The following is a 27,610-nucleotide window of genomic DNA, read 5'->3' as shown; positions in this document are numbered from 1 at the left end:
TTCCTTTCTTCACCGCCTTTCTCGTTTGGTTTTTTCTTATTTTTTTGTCAATTTGTCTTTTTCTTCTGTCTTCTTTTTCTTCTTTCTTTTCTCCTGTTTTTCTCCTAATTCCTCTCTCCTCTCTCCTCTCTCCTCCTCCTCCTCCTCCTCTTCCTTGATCCGTGTTTCTCGCGTGATCTTCTCTTCCTCCTTTACCTGCACTCCTCATTGTGTTTTCCTCCTCCTCCTCCTCCTCCTCTTCCTCCTCCTCCTCCTTGACAGTGATCGTTGTTGGTGCCTCCTCCTTTCTCTTTTTTCTCTTTCCTCCCTTCCCTCCTCCTTCCCTTCCTCTCCTTCCCTCCTCCTTCCCTTCCTCTCCTTCCCTCCTCCTCTCTCCGTCAATTTCGTTTTATTTATTTATTTTTTGTTTATTTTTTCTTCTTGTCGTTGTTGTTTGTGGGGAATGTGGGAAGAATGCGGCAAGTGAAGAGGAGGAGGAGGAGGAGGAGGAGGAGGAGGAGGAGGAGGAGGAGGAATAGTTGGTAGTGTGAGATTGCTAGATAGAAAGGAAGAAAGAAAGGAAAGAAAGTGGAAGAAGGGAAGGAAGGTAAAGGCGGCGGAGGAGGAGGAGGAGGAGGAAAAGGAGGAGGAAGAAGAGCTGGAGGAAGGGATAATGAGGAGAGAGAAAAGAGGGAATGGAGGAGGAGAGGAAGGGATGGAGGGAAGGAGGAGAGGGAGGCAGGGAGGAACATAAGAACATAAGAACATAAGAACGCAGGAGTCTGCAAGAGGCCGGTAGGCCTGTACGAGGCAGCTCCTTTGACCCTAAGCTCCCGTGTATCTAACCCCACCTAATATCGCTGTCCATGAATTTATCTAGTCTATTTTTGAATGTGACAATTGTATTGGCACTCACCACATGACTGCTAAGCCTATTCCACTCATCCACCACCCTGTTAGTAAACCAATTTTTGCCTATGTCCCTGTTGAATCTGAATTTATCCAGTTTAAACCCGTTACTTCGTGTCCTACCCGGTTCTCTTACCAACAAAACCTTATGAATGTCTCCCTTATTAAAGCCCTTCATCCATTTATAAACCTCGATCATGTCTCCACACCCTTCGCCTTTCTAGAATGCAAGTTTAACTGTTTGAGTCTTTCCTCGTATGGCAAGTTTCTCAACCCCTGAATCATCTTAGTCATCCTCCTCTGCACCGATTCTAACATTTTGATATCCATTCTATAGTAGGGTGACCAGAACTGAACCGCATAGTCAAGATGAGGTCTAACTAATGCTAAGTATAGTTTGAGGAAGACTTCGGGGCTTCTGTTGCTTACGCTCCTTGAAATAAATCCCAGTACCCTATTAGCTCGATTTCTAGCTTGAATGCATTGTGCCCTTGGACGGAGATCAGAGTTCACTAAGACCCCTAAATCCCTCTCGCACCCAGACCTACTTATGAGAGTGTCATTTAAGCAATAGTTATGTGAGGGGTTGTTCCTACCTACACTCAGAATACTGCACTTCCCTACATTGAACTCCATCTGCCATTTATCCGCCCAGTCATATAATCTGTTGAGTCTGTTGAGGAGGATGGAGGAAGAGGCATCACTGAGGAAGGAGAGAGAAAAAGAAAAAAAATCTGAGAGAGAGAGAGAGAGAGAGAGAGAGAGAGAGAGAGAGACAGACAGACAGACAGATAGAAATAGGCCAAGGTTTGAATCCCGCCAGTGACTCTTGACCCAGATTAAATATTTACAGGTAAGAATCAGGTGTTGACTCATGACTCAGTGCTTTGTTGATTGCAGGTGAGGCCAGGTAATAGGGGGAGGGGGGAGAGAGGGAGGGGGAGAGTGATAAAATGATGGGGAGGAAGGAAGGGGAGACTGGGTAGAGAGAGAGAGTGAGGGGAGTGAGAAGGGGGATGGGAGAGGAGGGGAAGAGGAGGGAGAATGGAGAGTGAGAGAGGAAATATGAGAGAGGGAAAGAGGAGGGAGGAGAAGGAGGAGGAGAAAAGAGTAAGGAAAGAAGAGAGAAGTGAAGAGAGAGGGAAAGGAAAGGGAATTGGAAGAGAGATGACAAGAGAGAAAGGGGAAGAGAGAGAGAGGGGAAGTGACGAGGAGAGAGAGAAAAAAAGAAAAGGGGAGAGGGAAAAAAAAAGGAACAGAGAGAGAGAGAGAGAGAGAGAGAGAGAGAGTCATAAGTCAACCCCACTATCGAGTCAACCACAACCACCACGAGGGACTTAGACCAGTTTGGGGTGAATAATGGGAGCTTGTCGTTGTTGTTGTTGTTGTTGTTGTTGTTGGGTGATGTTTATTATTATTATTTTCTTTTCTTATGTCCTTTTATCCATTATCTTCATTTTTCTTTTTCTTCATCTTCTTCATCATCTTTATTTATATTCTTCCTCTTCTTATTTTTTTTTCTTCACGTTTTTTTATTTTCTTCTCTTGTTTTCTTTTTCTTTTTTCTTTTTCCTTTTTTTTTTTTTTCTTCTTCCTCCTCTTTTTTCCTTTTTTCATCTTATTCCTCCTCCTCCTCCTCCTCTTCCTCCTCCTCCTCCTCCACCACCCCAAACTTACAAACTCCGCTTCTTCATTTTCCATTAATTTATTTATGGCTTTTTCGGGTAACATTTTTTGGGCACATTATTTATACGCCGGAGTTTTAATCAGTTTTTTTTTGTTTTGCTGTATATATATTTTTCATGGGTGTGATTTTTGTATTTGTTTTTTATTTCTTATTTTTTGTATGTTTTTTTTTTTTGGTGTGTGGGCTAATTAACCAGCCACCACCACCACCACCATCATCATCACCATCACCACCACCACCACCATCACCATCACCACCATCACCACCACCATCACCACCATCATCACCATCATCATCACCACCACCACCATCACCATCACCACCATCACCACCACTATCACCACGACCACCATCGTCACCATCATCACCATCACCACCATCACCACCATTATCACCACGACCACCACCATCACCATCATCACCACCACCGTCACCACCACTATCACCACGACCACCATCATCACCATCACCACCACTATCATCACCACCATCACCACTATCACCACCACCACCATCATCACTATCATCACCATCACCACCACCACCATCACCACTATCACCACCACCACCACTGTCACCACCACCACCATCATCACCATCACCATCACCATCACCTCAACCACCATCACCATCACCACCATCATCACCATCACCACCACCACCATCTCCACCACTATCACCATCACCACCACCACCATCACCACCATCACCACAATTATTATTACTGGTTACAGGAGAACATACAAAGATAGATAGATAAAGAGAGAGAGAGAGAGAGAGAGAGAGAGAGAGAGAGAGAGAGAGAGAGAGAGAGAGAGAGAGAGAGAGAGCAACGGCCAGTCTAGTCATCCAGTTTGTCATCCAGTCGGCCGGAAGCCCAATTAATCAAAGGGGGGGAGGGGGGAAGGGGAGGGGGGGGAGGGGGGAGGGGGGGAGCGGGGAGGTAGTGATGGAGGAGAGCATAAAGGGGGTGAGGGAGGTCAGAGAGAGAGAGAGAGAGAGAGAGAGAGAGAGAGAGAGAGAGAGAGAGAGAGAGAGAGGGGGGGGGGAGCTGGAAGTGAGTCGTGTCTCCCTATTCTCCCTTCCCCTTTTTTTTCCTCCATTCCTTCCTCCGTTTCCCTCCCTTTCTCCCTATCCTTTACCTCCATCTCCTCCCTTCCTTCCTCCCTTCCTCCATCTTTATTTCACTTTATTAATTCCTCTTTTTTCTCCTCCCTTTAATTATATCTCCTCTTTTCTTTATTCATCTCCTTTATCTCTCTTACTTTTTTCTTTCTCTCCTTTAGTTTTTCTCTCCTGCTTCTCTTCTTCTTCTTTCTTCTCTTTTTCGCTTTCTCTTCATTTCTTTCCTCCCCAACTTCATTTTTATTCCCCCTTTTTTATCTCTCACTTTTATCTCCCTTTTTTTTATCTCCTCTTACCTTCCTCTGTCCCCCTCTCTTTCCGTCTTACTCTCCTTCTTTTCCTCCTTCCTTCCTTCCTTCCTTCTTTCCTTCCCTTCGTCCCTCCTTCCTTTCTTCCTTCCTTTCATCCCTTCCTCCCTTCCTCCCTTCCTCTCAAACTCAGCTGTGGTCGAACTAGCAAATTAATCACACACACACACACACACACACACACACACACACACACACACATACACACACACTGATCAGGTAGGTGGAGAGGTGGACAAGTGGCGCGCAGGTAAACTAATAAAACATAAAATTACCTGTTATTGTTGCCGGTTTTGGAGCACTGTAGGCCAAAGGAGGAGATAGAAGGCCTTGGAGAGAGGAATAGGCTTAGCAGATTTATATTAGAAGCGATTGTGTTAGTTATGTTGATGCTAAATTTACTGCCAGAATCATCAATAACTAAAAAAAATAGGAGACTTTGTAGATATAAAGATGGGCAGGTTAGGTTAGGTTAGGTTAGGTTAGGTTAGGTTAGGTCAGGTTAGGTTGGTTAGGTTAGGTTAGGCTGGTTAGGTTAGGAAGAGTTTAGAAGAGGTTAGGTTAGGTTAGGTTAGGTTAGGTTAGGTTAGGAAGAGGTTAAAAGAGGTTAGGTTGGTTAGGTTAGGTTAGGGTAGGTTAGGTTAGGTTTGGTTAGGAAGAGGTTAGAAGAGGTTAGGTTAGGTTAGGTTAGGAAGAGGTTAGGTTAGGTTAGATTAGGTTAGGAAGAGGTTAGTAGAGGTTAGGTTAGGTTAGGTTAGGAAGAGGTTAGTAGAGGTTAGGTTAGGTTAGGTTAGGTTAGGTTAGGAAGAGGTTAGTTGAGGTTAGGTTAGGTTAGGTTAGGTTAGGTTAGGAAGAGGTTAGTTGAGGTTAGGTTAGGTTAGGTTAGGTTAGGTTAGGAAGAGGTTAGTTGAGGTTAGATTAGGTTAGGTTCGGTTAGGTTAGGAAGAGGTTAGTAGAGGTTAGGCTAGGTTAGGTTAGGTTAGGAAGAGGTTAGAAGAGGTTAGGATGCTGCTGAATTTACTGTCAGAATCATCACTAACTCAAAGATATAGGAGACGTTGGAGATATAAAAAAGGTTAGGTTAGGTTAGGTTAGGTTAGGTTAGGTTAGGTTAGGTTAGGTTAGGTTAGGTTAGGTTAGAAAGAGGTTAGGTTAGGTTAGGTTAGGTTAGGTTAGGAAGAGGTTAGGTTAGGTCAGGTCATCATTGTTGTTTCTAGAGGTTGGGTCGGTGCTAAATTTACTGCTGGAATTATTGCCAGCTCAGATATTTCGTAGGTTTTGCAAATATAAATAAAAACCTTGCAGTGTTGTATCTCGCTTACCTTCCACTCTTAATCTTCCTCTCTTTATCTCCCTTTATCTCCGTGTCTTTATCTCCCTCTTACTCTTTTTTCCTTCTTCCCTTCTTTCCTCCCTTCCTCTCTTTGTTCCTTTTTTCCTTATTTCCTCCCTTCCTTTCTTGCAGTGCCAACTCTACTGCTATTATAATGAACTAGGAAACATAATAGCCTTGGTAGCTATAAGAATAAGCCAAGCAGAGTGTTATTTTCAGAGATTTGGTTGATTGGGTTGGTCATGAATTTGCTGTCAGAAGTATTACCAACTCAAAAATATAGTAGTCCTTGCAGATATGGAAAGGCTGGGTAGTTACATTTGTGGTGATTGGTTGGGTTGGGTTGGGTTCAAATTTAGTGCTGGAAGTATTACCAACTCAAAAATGTAGGAGTCCTTGCAGATATGAAAAGGCTAGGCAGGTATATTTGTAGTGATTGGTTGGGTTGGGTTGGGTTTGAATTTAGTGCTGGAAGTATTACCAACTCAAAAATATAGTAGTCCTTGCAGATATTGAAAGGCTGGGTAGTTATGTTTGTGGTGATTGGTTGGGTTGGGTTGGGTTTGAATTTAGTGCTGGAAGTATTACCAACTCAAAAATATAGTAGTCCTTGCAGATATGGAAAGGCTGGGTAGTTATATTTGTAGTGATTGGATGGGTTGGATTGGGTTTGAATTTAGTGCTGGAAGTATTACCAACTCAAAAATGTAGGAGTCCTTGCTGATATGAAAAGGCTGGGTAGTTATATTTGTAGTGATTGGTTGGGTTGGGTTGGGTTTGAATTTAGTGCTGGAAGTATTACCAACTCAAAAATGTAGGAGTCCTTGCAGATATGGAAAGGCTGGGTAGTTATATTTGTAGTGATTGGATGGGTTGGATTGGGTTCAAATTTAGTGCTGGAAGTATTACCAACTCAAAAATGTAGGAGTCCTTGCAGATATGAAAAGGCTAGGCAGGTATATTTGCAGTGATTAGTTGGGTTGGGTTGGGTTTGAATTTAGTGCTGGAAGTATTACCAGCTCAAAAATGTAGGAGTCCTTGCAGATATGAAAAGGCTAGGCAGGTATATTTGCAGTGATTAGTTGGGTTGGGTTGGGTTTGAATTTAGTGCTGGAAGTATTACCAACTCAAAAATATAGTAGCCTTTGTAGATATAAATAAATGCCTTGTAGTGTTAGTAGTGGTTGGATTAGTGGTACATTTTCAAGAGGAGAGTACCAAAATTGACCTCTCCTTTGGGCATTCTCTACTTTTATCTTATATTGGAGCAGGATTTAGCGGGCTGTTTTCTACACTTTTTTATGTCCTTGAGCTGCTTCCTTTCATGTAAAAAAAAAAAAAAAAAAAAAAAAAAAATCCTTGTCCTCTTAAAATTTCTTCTTTTATTCTTTTATTCCTGTTTGTTTTGTCTGTCTTCTTAAGTTTTTTCATTTCTTTTAGACTTGTATTCTTTTGTATTTAATCTTCTGTTGTAATCTTGCCTCTGTATTCAAGCTCATTTTCTTCTTTATCTTTTCTTCTTTAAAATTTGTCTTCTCTTTATACTCCTATTTTTTCGAGTCTCATTTTCATGTGTGATCTTTCTTTTACTTTCAAACTCATCATCTTCGCCTTTTTCTTCTTAAATTCGCTTTCTTTTTGTTTATTAATTCTTTTTTATTTAATTTTTCTGTATACTGTCTCTCTTATATTCAAGCTGACTTTAATCTTCCTCTGTTTATCTCCCTTTATCTCCCTTTTACTCTTTTTTCTTCTTCCCTTCTTTCTTTCCCTTCTTCTTTCCTTCCTCCCTTTCTTTCTTCCTTTTTTCCTTCCATTCTTCTTTCTTTCCTTCCTTCCTTACTTCCTTCCTTTCTTCCTTCTTTCCTTACTTCCCTTTTTCCATTTTTCCTCCCTTTCTTCCTTACAGTGCTACCTCTACTGCTTTTAATCAACTAAGAAATATAATATGTTTTGTATCTATAAATATAAGCCAAGCAAAGTGTTATTTTCAAAGGATTTCAACCCAAAACCAACATTAACAGGTTTTAATCACGTATTTTTTGCCTTCGTTACAATCCACATAGACCAGTTTCAGTTACCTTTTTAAGCCTATTTACTGTTTCTACTTCTGCGTATCTTTCGTATTTTAGTTTTATATTCAATCTTCACTCAAATCATCCATCACCTAACTCAAAAACCACCATTAATTTTTACTCACATTCTTTTAGCTCGTTACATTCCACATCCATCACTTTCAATTACCCTCTAGGCCTATTTACGCCATACCATCATCACCAGAGAGAAAGAAATATGTCGGATGTTGCCATTAGCCCGTACAAGTGGTGGAAAGAACGCTCGTGGGAAATAGGGTCTAGCATACTGATGGTGTTGGACCCGATCTCTAGGGAACGGCGAGGAGGGGAGAGATTGTGAGTGCTGGCTTGGCTTTTGGTGAATGATGGTGAAGATGGTGCTGTGGCTTTGTTAATAAATGATAGGTGTTTATATAGTGGTTCCTTATGTTCGTGATGATAATGGGTGCTCAGATGATAGGTTTGGGTGCTTGATGTAGATAGATAGAAAATGATTTGATATACACACGAAGTAAAGAGAGAATTCCAAGTAAAATTTGTAATTCGGAAACCATGATTGTGTGTGTGTGTTTGTGTGTGTGTGTTAGGGGGGGGGGGGACGGGTTGTGTGAGTGTGTGTTTGTGTGTGTGTGTGTGTAAAGAAAGAGATGACAGAGGAAAATGAGATGGAAATGAATAGATGTAAAGGAAGCAAATTCAAGAAGAAAGACAAAGGAATAGAAAGAAGAAAAGAAAAGTCGAAAGAAATGAAGAAAAAGTAAAAAAATGAAAAAAAGAAAAATGAAAAAAAGAAGAAGAAAGGACTACGAAGGAGAATAAAGATATACAAACAAATAGGAATATCACAAACAAACAAACATAAAGGAAAAAAAAAACACAACCAAGAAAAACTAATAAAGGAAGAAAAAGAAAAAACCCACAAAGAAGAAAGAAGAAAGTTGGCGAATAATAAAACAGGAAGTGAACGTGTCCTGAACATGAACTGCCTACTCTCTCTCTCTCTCTCTCTCTCTCTCTCTCTCTCTCTCTCTCTCTCTCTCTCTCTCTCTCTCTCTCTCTCTCTCTCTCTCTCTCTCTCTCTCTCTCTCTCTCTCTCTCTCTCTCTCTCTCTCTCTCTCAAACACAGTCTTGCATCTATTTACTCTGGGATTACAACGCTTTCCTATTCAGCCAATCACAGCGAAGCAAAAGATCGTGACGTCACACTGTCCTTCGTTCCTATTGGTCGCCCCGGGGAAGATGGAGCGTTCTGATTGGTCCGCGGGAGGAGTGGGCCTCGATGACGTCATGGCTGAGTCGTTTTATGATTGGTTGTTATGAGCCCTGTCCTCTGTATCACGCTCCTGACCTCTTATCTCACACACACACACACACACACACACACACACACACACACACACACACACACACACACACACACACACACACACACACACACACACACACACACACACACTTCTTTATATTCTCTCTCTCTCTCTCTCTCTCTCTCTCTCTCTCTCTCTCTCTCTCTCTCTCTCTCTCTCTCTCTCTCTCTCTCTCTCTCTCTCTCTCTCTCTCTCTCTCTCTCTCTCTCCTCTTCCTCTTCCTTTTGCCTCTTCTCTCCCTATTCTCTTCCTTCAACCAATATAAACTATCCTCCATTCCTCTTCCTCTACCACCACCTCCTCCTCCTCCTCCTCCTCCTCCTCCTCTTCCTCCCCCTCCTCTTCCTCTTCTTCCTTTTGCCTTCCTCTTCTCTCCCTATTCTCTTCCTTCAACTAATATAAACTATCCTTCATTCCTCTTCCTCTACCACCTCCTCCTCCTCCTCCTCCTCCTCGTCCTCTTCCCTTCCTCTTCTCTCCCTATTCTCTTCCTTCAACCTACATAAACTATCCTTCATTCCTCCTCCTCCTCCTCCTCCTCCTCCTCCTCCTCCTCCTCCTTCTCCTCTTCCTCTTCCTTCTCTTCCCTTTCTCTTCTCTCCCTATTCTCTTCCTTCAACCAACATAAGCTATCCTTCATTCCTCCTCCTCCTCCTCCTCCTCCTCCCATTCCACAAAGCAGTCAACCACAATTTCACGTTCTGGTCTCCCATGAAATTTCAATTACTCGATCACATTACAGACTATTTCTTCCTCTTCCTCCTCCCCCCCTTCCCTCCCTCCCTTCCTCCTCTCCCTTCCTCTACCTCCCCTTACCCCTATCTTCCCCCTCCCCTTTCTCCATTCCTCTCACTCTGCTGTTAATACCCTGTTGCTAATCTCATTTATCTCATCTCTTGCCTGTTTCCTTCATTCCTTCATTCCTTCGTTCCATTTTAATTCATTCCCTTTATTCGTCTTTTCATTTCTCTTCCCTCATGTCTACTTTTCATGTGGTCATCGTTTCATTTCATTCCATCCCCTTCTCTTTCTTTCCCTTCTCTTTCTTTTCCTTCCCATCCCTTCCCTTCCCTTCTCTTTCTTTTCCTTCCCATCCCTTCCCTTCCCTTCTCTTCCTTTTCCTTCCCGTGCCTTCCCTTCCTTTCCCTTCTTTTTCTTTTCCTTCCCTTCCCTTCCCTTCTTTTTCTTTTCCTTCCCGTCTTTCCCTTCCCTTCCCTTCTCTTTGTTTTCCTTCCCGTCCCTTCCCTTCCCTTCCTTTCCCTTCCCTTCTTTCATTTATCTTCTTTCCCTTTCCCTTCCTTCTTCTCCACCCTCTTTCCCTTTCCCCTTCTGTTCATCTCATTCCATTCCCTTCCATTTCCTTCCCTTCTCTTCCTTTTCCTTCCTGTCCCTTGCTTTCCCTTCCTTTCCCTTCCCTTCCTTCATTTAGCTTCTTTTCCCTTCCCTTCTTTTTCCTCTACCCTCTTTCCCTTTCCTCTTCTGTCCATCTCATTCCATTCCCTTTCCTTTCCTTCCTTTCTCTTCCTTTTCCTTCCCGTCCCTTGCTTTCCCTTCCTTTCCCTTCTCGATCCTCCATATATCTTCTTTCCCTTTCCCATCCTTCTCCTCTACCCTCTTTCCCTTTCCCCTTCTCTCCATCTCAGTCCATTCCCTTCATTTCTCTCACCTCTATTTTTTCTCTCCCTCATCTCTTCATTCCATCACATTCTCTTTCCCCTTTCCTCACTTTTCACCTTTTTCCTTCACTCCTTCATTCATTCCCTTCCATTCCTTTCTTTCATCCATCTTTCCCCATCCCTCACATTTACTTTCCTTTCCCTCACCCCTCCATTCTATTCCCTTTCATTAATATATCTCCATTTTCTCTTCCCTTTCCTTCTGCTCTACTCTCTTCCATTCACCTCTTCATTCAATCCCTTCCGTTTTTATTTCGTTCATTTCCTCTCTCCCTTCATCTCCCGTCTCCTCCCTCACTCTTTCATTCTTCCCCTTTATCCCCTTTATCCCCCCCTCTTCCCTCACCCCTCCATCCTATCTTCTCCACCCCACATTTCACCTCCAATCTATACTTATCTTATATCTTAGTTAACTGTCTTTATCGCACCTTTCCCCTCTTACCTTTCCCCTCTTTATCCACCCTTCTTTGCCCTGTTCATACCTCTCCTCTCCCCATTCTTCCTCTCATCTACTGTGGCACTTTATGGCTCATCCTCTATCTCAGCGGTTCCCAAAGTGTGGTGCGCGTACCCCTGGGGATGCGTGAGCTGATCACTCGGGGTGCGCAAGGAGAAAAATAATGTAATGGCGGATTTTGTTTCATTAAAATTTCAAACACATCATTGACTGCCATTGTTTTAAACTAACGTATGCTGTACGCTTCAGCGGAGTTGTCTGTTCTTTGTTTGAAACTTACCCAGACTATGAGCACATGCATCCACCCTCCAAGTACATTTTCGTTCAGTTTTGAAATTCGTAAAAAATGGAGAAAATTTCAGGAAATCAACGGGACCTTAGTACTGCTCGAATCTTAGTGGGGTTCGTGGACTCGGTCACAGCCTGGGAGGTTGTGCGTGGCCTGAAAAGTTTGAGAACCGCTGCCTATCTCTCTTCTCTCCTCTTGTCTCTCCCCTCGCATCTTTATCTTAATCTCACATCTTAGATCCCCTCACGCCTTCCTCTCCTTACTACTTACTCCTCCCCTCACCTCGCAGCTAATACCTTGGTGTTAATCTCATTTATTTCATCTCCCTTCACTCCTTCATTCCCTTCATTCATCTTCTCATTCCTCTTCCCTCACATCTACTTTCCATGCTCTCACCCTTTCTTTTCATTCCCTTCCATTCCCTTCATTCCTCTTCTCATTCCTCTCTCTCTTCTCTCTCTCTTCCATTTCTTTTCATTCCCTTCATTCCCTTCATTCATCTTCTCGGTCCTCTTCCCTCATATCTACTTTCCATGCTCTCACCCTTTCATTTCATTCCCATCATTCCCTTCATTCCTCTTCTCATTCCTCTCTCTCTTCTCTCTCTCTTTCATTTCTTTTCATTTCCTTCATTCCCTTCATTCATCTTCTCAGTCCTCTTCCCTCACATCTACTTTCCATGTTCTCACTCTTTCTTTTCATTCCCTTCCATTCCCTTCATTCCTCTTCTCATTCCTCTCTCTCTTCTCTCTCTCTTTCATTTCTTTTCATTCCCTTCATTCCCTTCATTCATCTTCTCGGTCCTCTTCCCTCACATCTACTTTCCATGCTCTCACCCTTTCATTTCATTCCCTTCATTCCCTTCATTCATCTCATTCCTCTCTCTCTCTTCTTCCTCTCTCATTTCTTTTCATTCCCTTCCATTCCCTTCATTCCTCTTCTCATTCCTCTCTCTCTTCTCTCTCTTTCATTTCTTTTCATTCCCTTCCATTCCCTTCATTCCTCTTCTCATTCCTCTCTCTCTTCTCTCTCTTTCATTTCTTTTCATTCCCTTCCATTCCCTTCATTCCTCTTCTCATTCCTCTCTCTCTTCTCTCTCTCTTTCATTTCATTCCCTTCCATTCCCTTCATTCATCTTCTCAGTCCTCTCTCTCTTCTCTCTCTCTTTCATTTCTTTTCATTCCCTTCCATTCCCTTCATTCATCTTCTTATTCCTCTTCCCTCACATCTACTTTCCATGCTCTCACCCTTTCACATCATTCCCTTCCATTCCCTTCATTCAGTAATCTCCATTCCTCCAAGGGCAAAGAAAGCCTGAAAAAAATGCGATACAAAGGATAGTCTAAAGAGCATGAGGCGGTGGCTGAGTGGTCATCGTACGAGCGCGGTGTCCTACAAGACACGGGTTCGAGTCCTGCCCGCCGCTACAAGAGATGAACTGGATAAGATGGACAAGTTATAGACAGGGAAGATTAGAAGGAGAGGAGAGGGTAGAGGAAGAGGAGGAGGAGGAGGAGGAGGAGGAGGAGATGCAAGGATGAACTGGACAAGATGAACAAGTTATAGACAGGGAAGATTAGGAGAGAAGAGGGTAGAGGAAGAGGAAGAAGAGGAGGAGGAGGAGAGAGATGCAAGGATGAACTGAGCAAGATGGACACGTTATAGACAGGGAAGATTAGAATAGGAGAGGGTAGAGGAAGAGGAAGACGAGGAGGAGGAGGAAGTCAATATTCAATAATCGCCGAGAGAGAGAGAGAGAGAGAGAGAGATACCCACATGCCTGGACCCGGATTAGCTCTATAAATGAGGATAAAAAAATAGCTCCAGGGGGCAGCATGAACCAAACAAGATGGCGCCACTATAAACTTTGCGGAAATAATTTGGTGGTTTTGGTATTGGGTAGCTTGGTGCATCTGTTCTCTTGTTGGTGCTGGAATACAAACACAAGAAATATCGGTGAGAGAAACTACCAAAAAAAAAAATGTATTGTAGAAGAAAATGTGAGGAAATATGAAATGTGACAAAATGTGCGTATCGTGACACTTGCCTGCGCCATAACGGGCTGGGGCCGACCTAAAGACATCACCAAGAGAGTCTACCGGCGCTATAGTCAACGTAAACAACAACAACAACAATAAAGAAAATCCATCAAACTTTTCCATAAAGAACAAGAAATGCCGAGAGAAATATTCATCAGAGAAAGAAAATGTAAAATAAACTTATTCTGGGCACTCTCCTCTCTCTCTCTCTCTCTCTCTCTCTCTCTCTCTCTCTCTCTCTCTCTCTCTCTCTCTCTCTCTCTCTCTCTCTCTCTCTCTCTCTCTCTCTCTCTCTCTCTCTCTCTCTCTCTCTCTCTCTCTCTCTCTCTCTCTCTCATCATGTTCCTAACCTTCTCTTCCTCCTCCTCCGCCTCCTCCTCCTCCTCCTCCTCCTCCTCTTCTTCTTCCTCTTCCTCTACCCTCTCCTCTCCTAATTTTCCCTGTCTATAACTTGTCCATCTTGTCCAGTTCATCCTTGCATCTCTCCTCCTCCTCCTCCTCCTCCTCCTCCTCCTCCTCCTCCTCCTGTCAACACTACCGTCAATTTGTCCTCCATGTCTCCTCCTTCCTTAATGGTCGAGGTGTCAGACGAGGCGAGACTGGTCAGTGTGTGTGTGTGTGTGTGTGTGTGTGTGTGTGTGTGTGTGTGTGTGTGTTTACATCTCGCTTATTCATGGAAGGGTTTGTTAAGGGTCTTAGTGTGTGTTAGAGAGAGAGAGAGAGAGAGAGAGATTGATATACATGTTCATTTATACATACATACAGACAGACAGACACACAGAGAAACACACAAAGGGACACACAAATAGATATACAAAAACACACATACAAACAAACAAACATTCATAAAGAACAACGAAAAAAACACCTACACACACACACACACACACACACACGGACACACTTCATCAATATTGCAGGTAATTTAGAGGGAGAAGCTTACCTGCCCTTACCTGTGTTGACCGAGAAAGGGCCAGGTGTTTGCCAGGGTCATTAGCAGGTGTAAGAGACAGGTATTGTTCACGTTGTATTGTGTCCTGATATTGTTGTTTTGTTTTGGTGTGACGTCATTCATTCAGACGCTAATTGCTAGGTTCTCTGTGTGTATGTGTGTATGTGTGTGTTTGTTTGTCTGTCAGGGAGTCAGTCAATGAGATAGTTATGAGAATGAAAGCGTCAGTTTGTTTGCGAGTTAACCAGTCAGTCAGTCAGTCAGTCAGTCAGTCAGTTTCCCATTTGTCAGCTTGTTAATCTACCATTCATTTGTCAGTCAGTCAGTCATTAGTTCCGTCAGTCAGTCAAATAATCTGTCAGCCAGTCAGTTAATTACTCTATCAGTCAGTCAACAATTTAGCAAGGTTTTTCAGTTGTTAGTCCATTAATTTATAGTCAGTCAACTAGTCAGTTTTGTCAGTTAGTCCAATATTATATCAGTCAGTAGGTTAGTTAGGCAGCAATTTAGTCAGTTATTTCTGCCAGTTAGTCCAGAAATTTATCACTCAGTCAATCAGTTAGTCAGTCAACAGTTGATTTCCTTAGTTAAATAGAGCATCAGTCAGTCAGTAGGTTAGGCTGTCAACAATTTAGTCAGTTATTGTCGATCAGTCAGTCAGTCAGTCGGTTAGGCAGTCAACAATTTAGTCCGTTATTGTCAATCAGTCAGTCAGTCAGTCGGTTAGGCAGTCAACAATTTAGTCAGTTATTGTCAATCAGTCAGTCAGTCAGTCGGTTAGGCAGTCAACAATGCGGCTGGTTAGTCAAACAGTCCATCAGTCGATCAGCCGCCCACACAGACACAATCACATCGCTTCCACTGGCGGCCTGGAAGCTCTAACGTGTTTAATACATCGCTGCGGTAATGATGCATTCACACACACACACACACACACACACACACACACACACACACCACACACACACACACACACACACACACACGCACACACACACACACGTATATAACCAGTCTCCCAAGAAAATAATAATAATAGTGATGATAATAATAATAATAATAATAATAATAATAATAATAATAATAATAATAATAATAATAATAATAATAATAATAATAATAATAATGATAATAAGATTTCATATAGAAATTGGCGTACGATATTTTGGAAGGGCTTAATTATTTTCTTAGTTGCATATCTTATCTATTTACTTATTTATTTGTTTACTTATCATCATCATCATCATCATCATCATCATCATCATCATCATCATCATCATCATCATCACCATCACCACACCTGTTCGTACCTGTATTTAGCCCTTCATTATAAACTTTCACTTTCACACACAACCTCATTAAAAAGGCTACAAGCACACTATACTGTTTATTTAGAGGGGCTTGTTATTCTGCTCTCTCTCTCTCTCTCTCTCTCTCTCTCTCTCTCTCTCTCTCTCTCGTTTGGTAAATTTGACAAGCAAATTTGACCTTTTCACAAAGCATACATACATTCATACGCACATACTTACATACATACACACATAATAAAGACAGACAGACACACACAGACAGACAGACAGACGGAAGGACAAATACAGACAGACATGTAGACTTGACAGCAAGCAGACATCGAAGCACTAGTGTTTGGAGAGAGAGAGAGAGAGAGAATGACTAGAGCCAAACTCAGCTCAAAGTTTTTAGGCTCATTACGTTTCTGTCTCACCAAAATTCTCTCTCTCTCTGTCAGTCTTTCTTTATCTAGTAAAATAATGCCCTATTGTTTTGTAGGTCTATTATTATTATTATTATTATTATTATTATTATTATTATTATTATTATTATTATTATTATTATTATTATTATTATTATTATTATTATTATTATTATTATTATTATTATTATTATTATTATTATTATTATTAGTAGTAGTAGTAGTAGTAGTAGTAATAGTAGTAGTAGTAGTAGTAGTGGTTGTGGTGGTGGTGGTAATAGTAAAATCACCAATAAAAGAAACGTTAGTGGCTATTAACATATTTCCCTTTAAATCATCAGCGTATAAAAAAAAAAACGAAATACTGTCTCTTTAACCTTTTCTTTTAATCTATGTCCATTATTCATTTTTTACTTACTAATATATATTTTTTTTATTAAAGTTAGTATCCGTGTTGTCGCTGTTGCCTGATTTTCCCGTTTGTTTCGACTTCATCAATTTTGTCGTCGCCGTTAACTTCTCGACTTTTTTACATTGTCGTATCCTGGTCTTAAATATTGCCTGAATTTTCTCCTCTCTTGACCTTCCCATTTACTGGCTATCGCTGTTGCTGTTTATTTGTTATCTCCATTTTACCATTTCCTTGTGTTAATAATGTCAAATTCTTCCACTTCTGATCTCCACTTTGTAATTTCCTTGTGTTAATAATGCCACATTCTTCCACTTCTTATCTCCACTTTATAATTTCCTTGTGTTAATAATGTCAAATTCTTCCACTTCTGATCTCCACTTTGTAATTTCCTTGTGTTAATAATGCCACATTCTTCCACTTCTTATCTCCACTTTATAATTTCCTTGTGTTAATAATGTCAAATTCTTCCACTTCTGATCTCCGCTTTACCATTTCCTTGTGTTAATAATGTCAAATTCTTCCACTTCTTATCTCCACTTTATAATTTCCTTGTGTTAATAATGCCAAATTCTTCCACTTCTTATCTCCACTTTATAATTTCCTTGTGTTAATAATGTCAAATTCTTCCACTTCTTATCTCCACTTTGTAATTTCCTTGTGTTAATAATGCCAAATTCTTCCACTTCTTATCTCCACTTCATAATTTCCTTGTGTTAATAATGTCAAATCCTTCCACTTCTTATCTCCACTTTGTAATTTCCTTGTGTTAATAATGCCAAAATCTTCCACTTCTGATCTCCACTTTGCTATTTTCTTGTGTTGAATATTGCTTCATTCCCCACCTAACTAAATTACTTCGCTAATTATATGTATTCATCACTATGTAAAATAAGGTTGCTGAAGGATAATTGATTTGTAAATAAGTAAGCAATTATTCATATTCGCTATTTTTTTGTGTTAAATATTGCTTCATTCCCCACTTAACTAAATTACTTCGCTGACTGTATATGTATTCCTCACTATGTTAAATAAGGTTGCTGAAAGATAATAGATTTGTAAAAAAAGAAGTAATCATTCATATTCCTATAATTTTTAGGAGGATCTCTCTCTCTCTCTCTCTCTCTCTCTCTCTCTCTCTCTCTCTCTCTCTCTCAAAAAAAGAAAAAAAAAAAGAGACCACAGAAGTCGTAATATATAGAGTGATGGACAGAAATAGCAGGAAATAAATGGAAGAGCAGGAAGGAAGGAGGAAGGAGGAAGGGAGGAGGAGGAGGAGGAGGAGGACCATCATGAGATTAGCGGAAGGTAAATGAAGAAGAGAGGGAGGACGCGGAGGTATTAAGGAAAGGAGAGAGCGTGCGGTCGAGTGCGTTAGGGAAGGATGGAGAGGCAGAGAGGGAGGGAAGGAGGGAGGGAGAGGCAGAGAGAGGGAGGTATGATGGATAAGATAAGGAGAGAGAGGGAGGACGAGGAAGGGATGGCAGGAGACGGAGGATGGAGTATTAAGAGAGAAGGAGGATTGATAGAAGGGATGAATGGTGTAGGAAGAATAGGTACAGTTAAAGATTAGAAAGGAAGGGGGATAAAAAGGATTAGCATGAATTGGTAGAAGGGTGGAAGGAGAAAGGCGAGGATGAAGTATTAAGAAAGAAGAAGGATTGATAGAAGGGGTGAATGGTGTAGGAAGAGGAGGTACAGTTAAAGAGGAGAAAGAAAGGGAGATAAAAAGGATTAGCATGAATGGGTAGAAGGGTGGAAGGAGAAAGGGGAGGATGAGGAAGTGTGGTTAGAAGAAAGGGGAAGAAAGGAGAAAAGGAAGGTAGATAGGTGAAGGAAAAAAAGGATAGGTATGAAAGAGGGGTAGAACTAGTGAGTGAAAAAGGAGAGGAGGAGGAGGAGGAAGGGAGTGTAAGATGAAGAAGAAGAGGAAATGAGATAAAGAGGAAGGAGAGGTAGATAGATGAATGGAAATGACGAGTGGGGATGGAGAGAGGAAGAGGAATGGAGGGGAAAGATGAGGTAAAGTGAAAGGAAGAAGGAGGAGAAGAGAGGATAAAAGGGGAAAGAGAAAGGGGAGGTAGATAGGTGAAGGCAAGAGAAAGGGTGCGTATGGAAGGGTTAGCATGGTGGAAGGAGAAGAAGATAAATAAGAGGAAGAAGAAAAAGGGAGAAAAGGAAACAAAGTGAAGAGGAAAGGGAAAGGAAGATAGACAGATGAAGGGTAATTAAGGGCGGGAAAGGAAGGAGAAAGGAAGGTAAAATAAGGGGAAGAAGAAAAAGGGAGAAAAGGAAACAAAGTGAAGAGGAAAGAGAAAGGAAGATAAACAGATGAAGGGTAATTAAGGGCGGGAAAGGAAGGAGAAAGGAAGGTAAAATAAAGTGAAGAAGAAAAGGGAGAAAAGGAAAGAAGGCGAAGAGGGAAGGGAAAGGGAGATAAACAGATGAAGGGTAATTAAGGGCGGGAAAGGAAAGAGAAAGGAAGGTAAAATAAGGTTAAGAAGAAAAGGGGAGAAGAGGAAACAAGTCAAAGAGGAAAGATGAAGGGTAAAGAAGGGTGGGAAAGGAAGGAGAAAGTGAGGGAGGTAAAATAAAGTTAAGAAGAGAAAGGGAGAAAAGGAAAGTGAAGAGGAAGGGAAAGGGAGATAGACAGGTGAAGGGCAATGAAGGGCCGTCCACTTTATGCTCACCTACACACCTGCCACTCGGAGCAGGTAAGCGGCCTCAGGTGTGGGCCATTACCTGGGCTGATTCACTCACTCACTCACTCACTCACTCACTTCACTCCCACGCCTCCATTACTCCCCATTACCTGGCCGGACGATGATGCAACAGGTGTACCCATAGCTCATTAGACTTTACCTTTGTTATTGTTATTGTTATTGTTATTATTATTATTATTATTATTATTATTATTATTATTATTATTATTATTATTATTATTATTATTATTATTATTATTATTATTATTATTATTATTATTATTATTATCATCATCATTCTTCTTTTTATTTTTGTTCTTGATCTTGTTCGTGTTCTTCTTTTTCTTCTTCTTCTTCTTCTTCTTTTTCTTCTTCAACAGTGGAATTGGAACAGGAAAAAAGTGTAGGGAATAGAAAGGGACAAGAAGAAAGGGAAAAAGAAGGATGGGAAAATAAGTAGTTCAAGAAAAAGGGGGAAAGGAAAGGGGCAAGAATAAAAGGGGTTAAAAGGGGAAAGGGATGAAAAAGGGAAAGAAGCCGGAAGAGGTCAAATCCAATAAGTTGATTAAGGAAAAATTGGCCTTATTATTACGTAAGAGAAGAATCACTAAGTAGTAGTAGTAGTAGTAGTAGTAGTAGCAGTAGTAGTAGTAGTAGCAATAGTAGTAACAATAGAAACAGTAGCAATATTAGGCGTAGTAGAAGTAATATCAACAACAACAACAACAACAATAACAACAACAAAATAACAAAAACAATAATACCAATACCAATAACAATAACAAAAGCAGAAACAGCAGCAATCCATCAGCAGGTAAAAACGAGGCCGCCAGGTGTGTTTGTGTCCCGCGCGCCGCCACCCCGCCACCTGCCCGCCCGCACACCTGTTGTGGGTGAGGGCGGCAACGCGGCGCCTCGACCGGCAATAATTCGGCGCTGATTGACTATTTGGACGTCGAACGGGAGGGGAGTGATTAGATTGTCCCCTCTTTTATTACGCATGGAAGAGGAGGAGGAGGAGGGGGAGGAAAGAGGGGAATGGGAAATGATGGAAGATGGAAACTAGAAGGAAAAGAAAGAGTGGAAATGGATAGGAATGTGGGAAATTGGAAATGCAATGAAGGGAAAAAGAAAGGAGGAGGAAAGAGGAGAATGGGAAATGATGTAAGATGGAAACTAGAAGGAAGAGAAAGGAGAGTTGAAATGGATAGGAGAGAGGAATTGGAAATGAAATGAAGGGGAAAAGAAAGGAGGAGGAGGGGGAGGAGAAGGAAGAAGAGGAAGAGGAAAGAATGAGAAATGAGAATAAGGAGAGGAAGCGGAAGAGAAGGAAAGAGGGAAAAGGGAATAACAGGTGAAAACTAAATAGAGGACAGAAAGGAGATTTGAAATGGATAGTAAAAAGATTATGACAGGAAGGGGAAGGAAGGAATGAGAAATGGGGATAGGAAGAGGAAAAGGAGGAGGAGGAGGAGGAAAGAGAGGGAAAGGATATGGGAGAGAAAGGAGAGTAAAAAATGAGTAATAAGAAGAATATAAGAGAAAGGAAAGGGGAAATGAAGGAAGGATGGAAGGAGGAGAAAGATAATAAAAGTTGGGAGGGGAAAGGGGAAAGAAATGGAAACTACAGAGACAAAGAAAAGAGGAAAAAGAAAAGGACTGGAAAGGAAAGGAAAGAAAGAAGGGGAAGGAAAATGAGAAAGGAAGAAATAAGATAAACTACGATAAAGCGAAGGGGATGGAAGGGAAAAGGGAGGAAACGGAGAGGAAAAGGAATAAGGTAAGAGAGGGGAAAGGAAGGGAAGGGCAGAGGAGAGGAAAGGAAAGGGAATGGAGGAAGGAGATGGGGAGTTAGAGGGGAAGGGAAGGGGAAGGGGAGGGGAAAATTGAGGGAAAGGGGAAAGAAGCCTCGAGGGAAAAGGTAATTGTGGGAGTAAATGAAAGAAGGGGAAGGGAAGGGAGGGGAAGGAAAGGGAAGGGGAGGGAAGGGAAGGGAAGGGAAGGGAAGAGAAGGGAAAGCGAAAGGAAGGGAAGGGAAGGGAAAGGAAGGACAGGAAAGGGAAGAGAAGAGAAAGGGAAGGGAAGGGAAGGGAAGGGAAGGACAGGAAAGGGAAGAGAAGAGAAAGGGAAGGGAAGGGAAGGGAAGGGAAGGGAAGGTGATAGAGGGAAGATAAGTGAATTTGTGTTGGATTAATACTTTTTCTCTTTTATTAATTGTTTGGTGATTAAGTTCTCTCTCTCTCTCTCTCTCTCTCTCTCTCTCTCTCTCTCTCTCTCTCATTTTGGCTCGTAACATTCCTCCTCCTCCTCTTCCCTCCTTCCCCCCCTCCTCCTCCTCCTCCTCCTCCCCTATATATACATCCATTATTTACTTGTTTTTTTTCTCCCTTCCTTCCTCTTTTTCCTCTCGCCTCCCCTCCGGTTCTTTACTCTCTGCCTTTTCCATCTGTATCGGTCATTTGCATTTTATTCTTTTTCATTTCCTTCCATTTTTTGTTCTTTTATTTGTGTTCTGTCTGTCTGTCTATTTGTCTGTGTGTGTGTTTGTCTGTCTGTCTGTCTGTCTGCTGAGTGTATGTTTGGCTTTTTGTTTTCTTGTGTCTCTGTCTGTTTCTTCTTCTGTTTGTCTGTCTGTTTGTGTGTATGTGTTTGTGTGTTGGTTTGTCTGTCTGTTTGTGTGTGTGTGTTTGTGTGTTGGTTTGTCTGTCTGTTTGTGTGTTGGTTTGTCTGTCTGTTTGTGTGTGTGTGTGTGTGTGTGTTTGTATGTTGGTTTGTCTGTCTGTTTGTCTGTCTCCTAGATTTTTCACTTCTCACGTTCTCCCTTTCTTTTTCTTTCTTTCTTTCTTTCTTTCTTTCTTTCTTTCTTTCTTTCTTCCTTTCTTTCTTTCTTTCTTTCTTTCTTTCTTTCTCTTTCTTTCTTTCTTTCTTTTCTTTCTTTCTTTCTTTTTCTTTCTTTCTTTCTTTATTTCCTTCCATCTTTCTTTCTTTCTACTTTTCTTGCTTCCTTTTTTCCCGTTCCTGGTTTTCCTTTCTTACCTCTTTTCGCCTTTCATATTTACTTCCTTTATCTTATTCTTGTTATTTTCTTTCTTCCTTTGTTTCTTTTCCTTCCCTTCGCCCTCCGCCCTTACAAGTCACCGGTAACCTTTGCTGCCTTACTTATGCCTGGATATTGTATTTTCTCTCTCTCTCTCTCTCTCTCTCTCTCTCTCTCTCTCTCTCTCTCTCTCTCTCTCTCTCTCTCTCTCTCCTCTTATCCATTTTCTGATTTAGTCTCCTTCGATTCTCCTTCCTTCCTTACTTTCCCTTTTCCTTCTTTTCTCTTTTATTTTCTATGTTTTTTATTCGTATTTCTTCCATTTTTTTCCCTTCTCTCCCTTCGTATTACAATCTCTCCTCCTCGTGTTCCCCTTCTTCTCCCTTCTTTTTTTTTCCTCTACAATCTCTCCTCCTCGTGTTCCCCTTCTTCTCCCTTCTTTTTTCTTCCTCTTCCCTCTATACTCGTGGCTTTTCCTCTCTTTCACTTCTTTTATCCTTCCCTCTCTTCATATCTTTTTTTCTCCATTCCTGTATATCATTTATTTTCCATTTCCTTTTGCATTTCTCTCTCTGACTTTCCACGCTTCTCCGAGTTAATAGGAGGTAGATGATGATGATGATGGTGATGATGACAATAATAATAGTAATAACGATAGTAATAGTACTTTTTGTGTCTTGAAACGTTACTTCACTACTACTACTACTACTACTACTACTACTACAACCACTACCACTACTTACAACCACCACTACCACCACCATAACGACTACAATCATTACTTAACAAATAATAATGAGTCCACATATAATTATCCCATACAATAATTACAATTTCATATCCATAATGAGTTCCATCAAATTATCTACCGTTTTCATTACGCAATCACAAATGAACTGATTACATAAAACGGACAGCATTGGACAGACGTGTTTGTTGTGTGTATTTTCGTGTGTTATTCTTTCTCATTTGTATATATGTGTAGTGTTAGCTTTGTCGAATATGAGTTAGTTAATCAGTTCATCAGTTAGTCAGTCAGTTTATCATTCATTCATTTATTCATTCATTCATTCATTCATTCAGTCAGTCAGTCAGTCAGTCAGTTTATAATTCATTCATTCATTCATTCATTCATTCATTCATTCAGTCAGTCAGTCAGTCAGTTTATAATTCATTCATTCATTCATTCATTCAGTCAGTCAGTCAGTCAGTCAGTCAGTCAGTTTATAATTCATTCATTCATTCATTCATTCATTCAGTCAGTCAGTCAGTCAGTTTATAATTCATTCATTCATTCATTCATTCAGTCAGTCAGTCAGTCAGTCAGTCAGTCAGTTTATAATTCATTCATTCATTCATTCATTCATTCATTCATTCAGTCAGTTTATAATTCATTCATTCATTCATTCATTCAGTCAGTCAGTCAGTTTATAATTCATTCATTCATTCATTCATTCAGTCAGTCAGTCAGTTTATAATTCATTCATTCATTCATTCATTCAGTCAGTCAGTCAGTTTATAATTCATTCATTCATTCATTCATTCATTCAGTCAGTCAGTTTATAATTCATTCATTCATTCATTCATTCAGTCAGTCAGTTTATAATTCATTCATTCATTCATTCATTCAGTCAGTCAGTTTATAATTCATTCATTCATTCATTCATTCAGTCAGTCAGTTTATAATTCATTCATTCATTCATTCATTCAGTCAGTCAGTTTATAATTCATTCATTCATTCATTCATTCATTCATTCATTCATTCAGTCAGTCAGTCAGTCAGTTTATAATTCATTCATTCATTCATTCATTCATTCATTCATTCAGTCTGTCAGTCAGTCAGTCAGTATAGAAAATTTTAACACCAACTCCTCTTCAATTTCTCATATTACCTGTTCTGTTTTTTTTGCTACATTGTTCTTATCATTGTCGTAGTATTAGTATTAGTATTAGTATTAGTATTAGTAGTAGTAGTATAGTTGTTGTAATTATAGTTGTGTGTGTGTGTGTGTGTGTGTGTGTGTGTGTGTGTGTGTGTGTGTGTGTGTGTGTGTGTGTGTGTGTGTGTGTTCATCAGGTGCTTTGTTTGTATAATGACTAAACTTTTTATATACATTTTTAGGTTGTTTCTTTTTATTTGCTATGATATCCGTGTTTAATGGTGTGTGTGTGTGTGTGTGTGTGTGTGTGTGTGTGTGTGTGTGTGTGTGTGTGTGTGTGTGTGTGTGTGTGTGTGTGTGTGTTTGTACGTGTTATTGCATATATTAGTTTATCTTTCGTTTACACACACACACACACACACACACACTCACACAATCAGATTTTTTCTCTCACTACGCAGCTTTTGTTTATTTTTTTTCTTTATTTTTAATTTTCATGTCTCTCTCTCTCTCTCTCTCTCTCTCTCTCTCTCTCTCTCTCTCTCTCTCTCTCTCACTCTCACTCACACACACACACACACACACACACACACACACACACACACACACACACACACACACACACACACAATCACACGACACCTTACATATCACTCCCCTTCCTTTCCTCCCTTCTCTCCCTCCCTTTCCTCCCTCCCCTTCCTCCCTCCCTTCCTTCCCTTCCCTTCCCTTCCCATTCCCTTCACTCCATTGCTGTCGTATTCTGACGAAGAGGTGTAGAGTTTCGAATGATTGTAGGGGAGTGATGGTGTTGATTGTGATGGTGGTGGTGGTGATGATGGTGGAAGTGTTGCCTTTTTCCTACAAACATCCATCTCTGGTGATTTGTATGTACTGAACGCTTGGTGAGTGGTGATGATGATGAAGTGAGATGTGCAGCGATCAGTGGTGGTTGCGAATTGGTTAACAAGCCGGTGGTGATGAAGTTGTGATGATGAATGGTGCTGTGATTAGGGAGGGTAATTTGGTAGTGAAAGGTGATTGTGATGAGGTGATGATGATAATGATAGGTGGTTCAGTGATTAGGAATGGTAAGGTGGTGGTGATGAAATTCTGATGATGAGTTGTGCAGAGATTAAAGATGGTGGTGATGACCTGGTGGTGATGAGGTAGTGATGTTGGGTCCAGCTATCAGAGGTGGTAATGAATAAAAGTAAGTGGAGGTGAGTCATTAATACATGTTACTTGGAATGCTGGTGGTGATGTGAAGTGCTAATGAGTGGTGATAATATAGTAGTGATGATGTTGTGGTGATGTGGTCGAGGTTGTTAGCAGGAGGCAGTAAAATATGGCCTGGCGGCACCGTGGAGTTTACAAGATAATCGTTGTAGGCAGCAGACAGTGAAACATGGACTGACGCCACCGTAGAATTTATTGTGCGTGTCTAACAAAAGAGTGAAATAGCTGGGTTAGTATTTATTTCGTTTTTTCTTCCGTTTAGTTTCCTTCCTTCTTTTTTTTTTTTTCATTTTCTTCCTCTTTTTCGTCTTTTCTTCTAGGTAGGACAAGGGTATGGAATATTTAGTATGATAAGTGTTGAGTTAGGAGGAAGTGTGTTGCATAGGATGTTTTAGAGAATAGAAAGAAAAAGGAGTGTGGTTAGGCTAGGTTAGGTCAGGTCAGGTTAGGTCAGCTTAGGCTAGGTTTAGGTTAGGTTAGGGTAGGTCAGGTTAGGTAAGGTTTGGTGAGGTAAGGTTATGTGAGGTAATATTAGGCTAGGTTAGATAAGGTTAAGCTGGGTTAGGTAAGGTTATGTTAAGTTAGGTTAGGAACAAGGAGTGTGGTTAGGCTACGTTAGATCAGGTCAGGTCAGCTTAGGCTAGGTTTAGGCTAGGTTAGGGTAGGTCAGGTTAGGTAAGGTTTGGTGAGGTAAGGTTATGTGAGGTAAGATTAGGCTAGGTTAGGGAAGGTTAGGTTAGGTGAGGTTAGGTAAGGTTAAGCTGGGTTAGGTAAGGTTAAGTTAAGTTAGGTTAGGAACAAGGAGTGTGGTTAGGCTACGTTAGATCAGGTCAGGTCAGCTTAGGCTAGGTTTAGGTTAGGTTAGGGTAGGTCAGGTTAGGTAAGGCTTGGTGAGGTAAGGTTATGTGAGGTAAGGTTAGGCTAGGTTAGGGAAGGTTAGGTTAGGTGAGGTTAGGTAAGGTTATGTTAAGTTAGGTTAGTTGGCTACGTTAGATCAGGTCAGGTCAGCTTAGGCTTGGTTAGGTTAGGTTTAGGTTAGGTTAGGCTAAGTCAAGTTAGGTAAGGTCTGGTGAGGTAAGGTTATGTGAGGTATGGTTAGGCTAGGTTAGGTAAGGTTAGGTTAGATGAAGTTCGGTACGGTTAAGCTGGGTTAGGTAAGGTTAGGTAATATTAGATTAGGTCAGTTTATGTTCGGTTAGGATAATCTAGGCTACGTATGGTTAGATTAAGTTAGGTTAGGTTAGGTTAGGTTAGGTTAGGTAAAGAGGACGGAAAAGAAGAATGCAAGGTAATGAGTTGAGTGGCGAGGTGGTGGTGGTGGTGAGGTGTGGTGATGACAAGTGGTGAAGGATAGTTATGTGCTGTTAGTAGTGGTGATGGTGGTGATGGTGGTGGTGAGGTGTGGTGATGACAAGTGGTGAAGGATAGTTATGTGCTGTTAGTAGTGGTGATGGTGGTGATGGTGGTGGTGAGGTGTGGTGATGACAAGTGGTGAAGGATAGTTATGTGCTGTTAGTAGTGGTGATGGTGGTGATGGTGGTGGTGAGGTGTGGTGATGACAAGTGGTGAAGGATAGTTATGTGCTGTTAGTAGTGGTGATGGTGGTGGTGGTGGTGGTGGTGAGGTGTGGTGATGACAAGTGGTGAAGGATAGTTACGTGCTGTTAGTAGTGGTGATCGTGGTGATGGTGGTGGTGGTGGTGTGCAGAGGAGGCATAACAGGTGGTGGTGGAGGTGATGGAGGTGGTGTTTGTGGTGATAAATGGTGTAGTGTATAGGTAATAATAGTGGTGTTTGTGGTGATAAAGGAGGAGGAGGAGGAGGGGGAGGAGGAGGAGGAGGAGATGATTAAATAAAGAGATGCATTGTTGTCCTTAGTTAGAAATTGCCACGCGTTAATACTGTCAGGAGGAAGAGGAGGAGAAGGAGGAGGAAGAGGAAGAAGAGGAAGAGGAGGAAGAGGAGGAGGAGGAGGAGGAGGAGGAGGAGGATGGCAGAAATGTATTGAAGGGGAAATGGAAAACGGTGATGACGAAGGTTTAATGGATGTAGGGAGTGTGTTTATGAGAGAGAGAGAGAGAGAGAGAGAGAGAGAGAGAGAGAGAGAGAGAGAGAGAGAGAGAGAGAGAGAGAGAGAGAGAGAGAGAGAGAGAGAGAGAGAGAGAGAGAGAGAGAGAGAGAGAGAGAGAGAGAGAGAGAGAGAGAGAGTAGTCGAAAACTGATGAAAGATGAAATAAAGAAAAAGAAAACAAGAAACATCGTGAGGAAGAAAGAAAAAAAACCTACACTATATATATTTTTTTTATGAGCAATCTCAACAACATTAAAAGCAACAACAACACTAACAAACATAACAATAAAAAGGAATATCCCTAACAAATAAAAACAGAAATAAGTGTAGGATAATGACCAGCGAGGAGGGAAATTAATACAGTGT

General features: G+C 41.2%; 1 protein-coding gene across 1 annotated transcript; it reads right to left on the bottom strand.

Moving 5' to 3' along the window:
• Positions 1–8,402: 8,402 nt before the first annotated feature.
• On the bottom strand, positions 8,403–13,567 carry LOC127005744 (RNA-binding protein 25-like; the record flags this gene model as incomplete). Its single annotated transcript, XM_050874855.1, has 2 exons — positions 8,403–8,578; positions 13,438–13,567. Coding segments are annotated over 2 exons (306 nt in total), but the record flags the coding sequence as incomplete, so codon positions are not given.
• Between the last annotated feature and the right edge of the window lie 14,043 nt (positions 13,568–27,610).

The sequence above is a fragment of the Eriocheir sinensis genome, chromosome 30, assembly GCF_024679095.1.
Source record: "Eriocheir sinensis breed Jianghai 21 chromosome 30, ASM2467909v1, whole genome shotgun sequence".
NCBI lineage: Eukaryota > Metazoa > Arthropoda > Malacostraca > Decapoda > Varunidae > Eriocheir > Eriocheir sinensis.
This window is presented reverse-complemented; position numbering and strand designations above follow the sequence as displayed.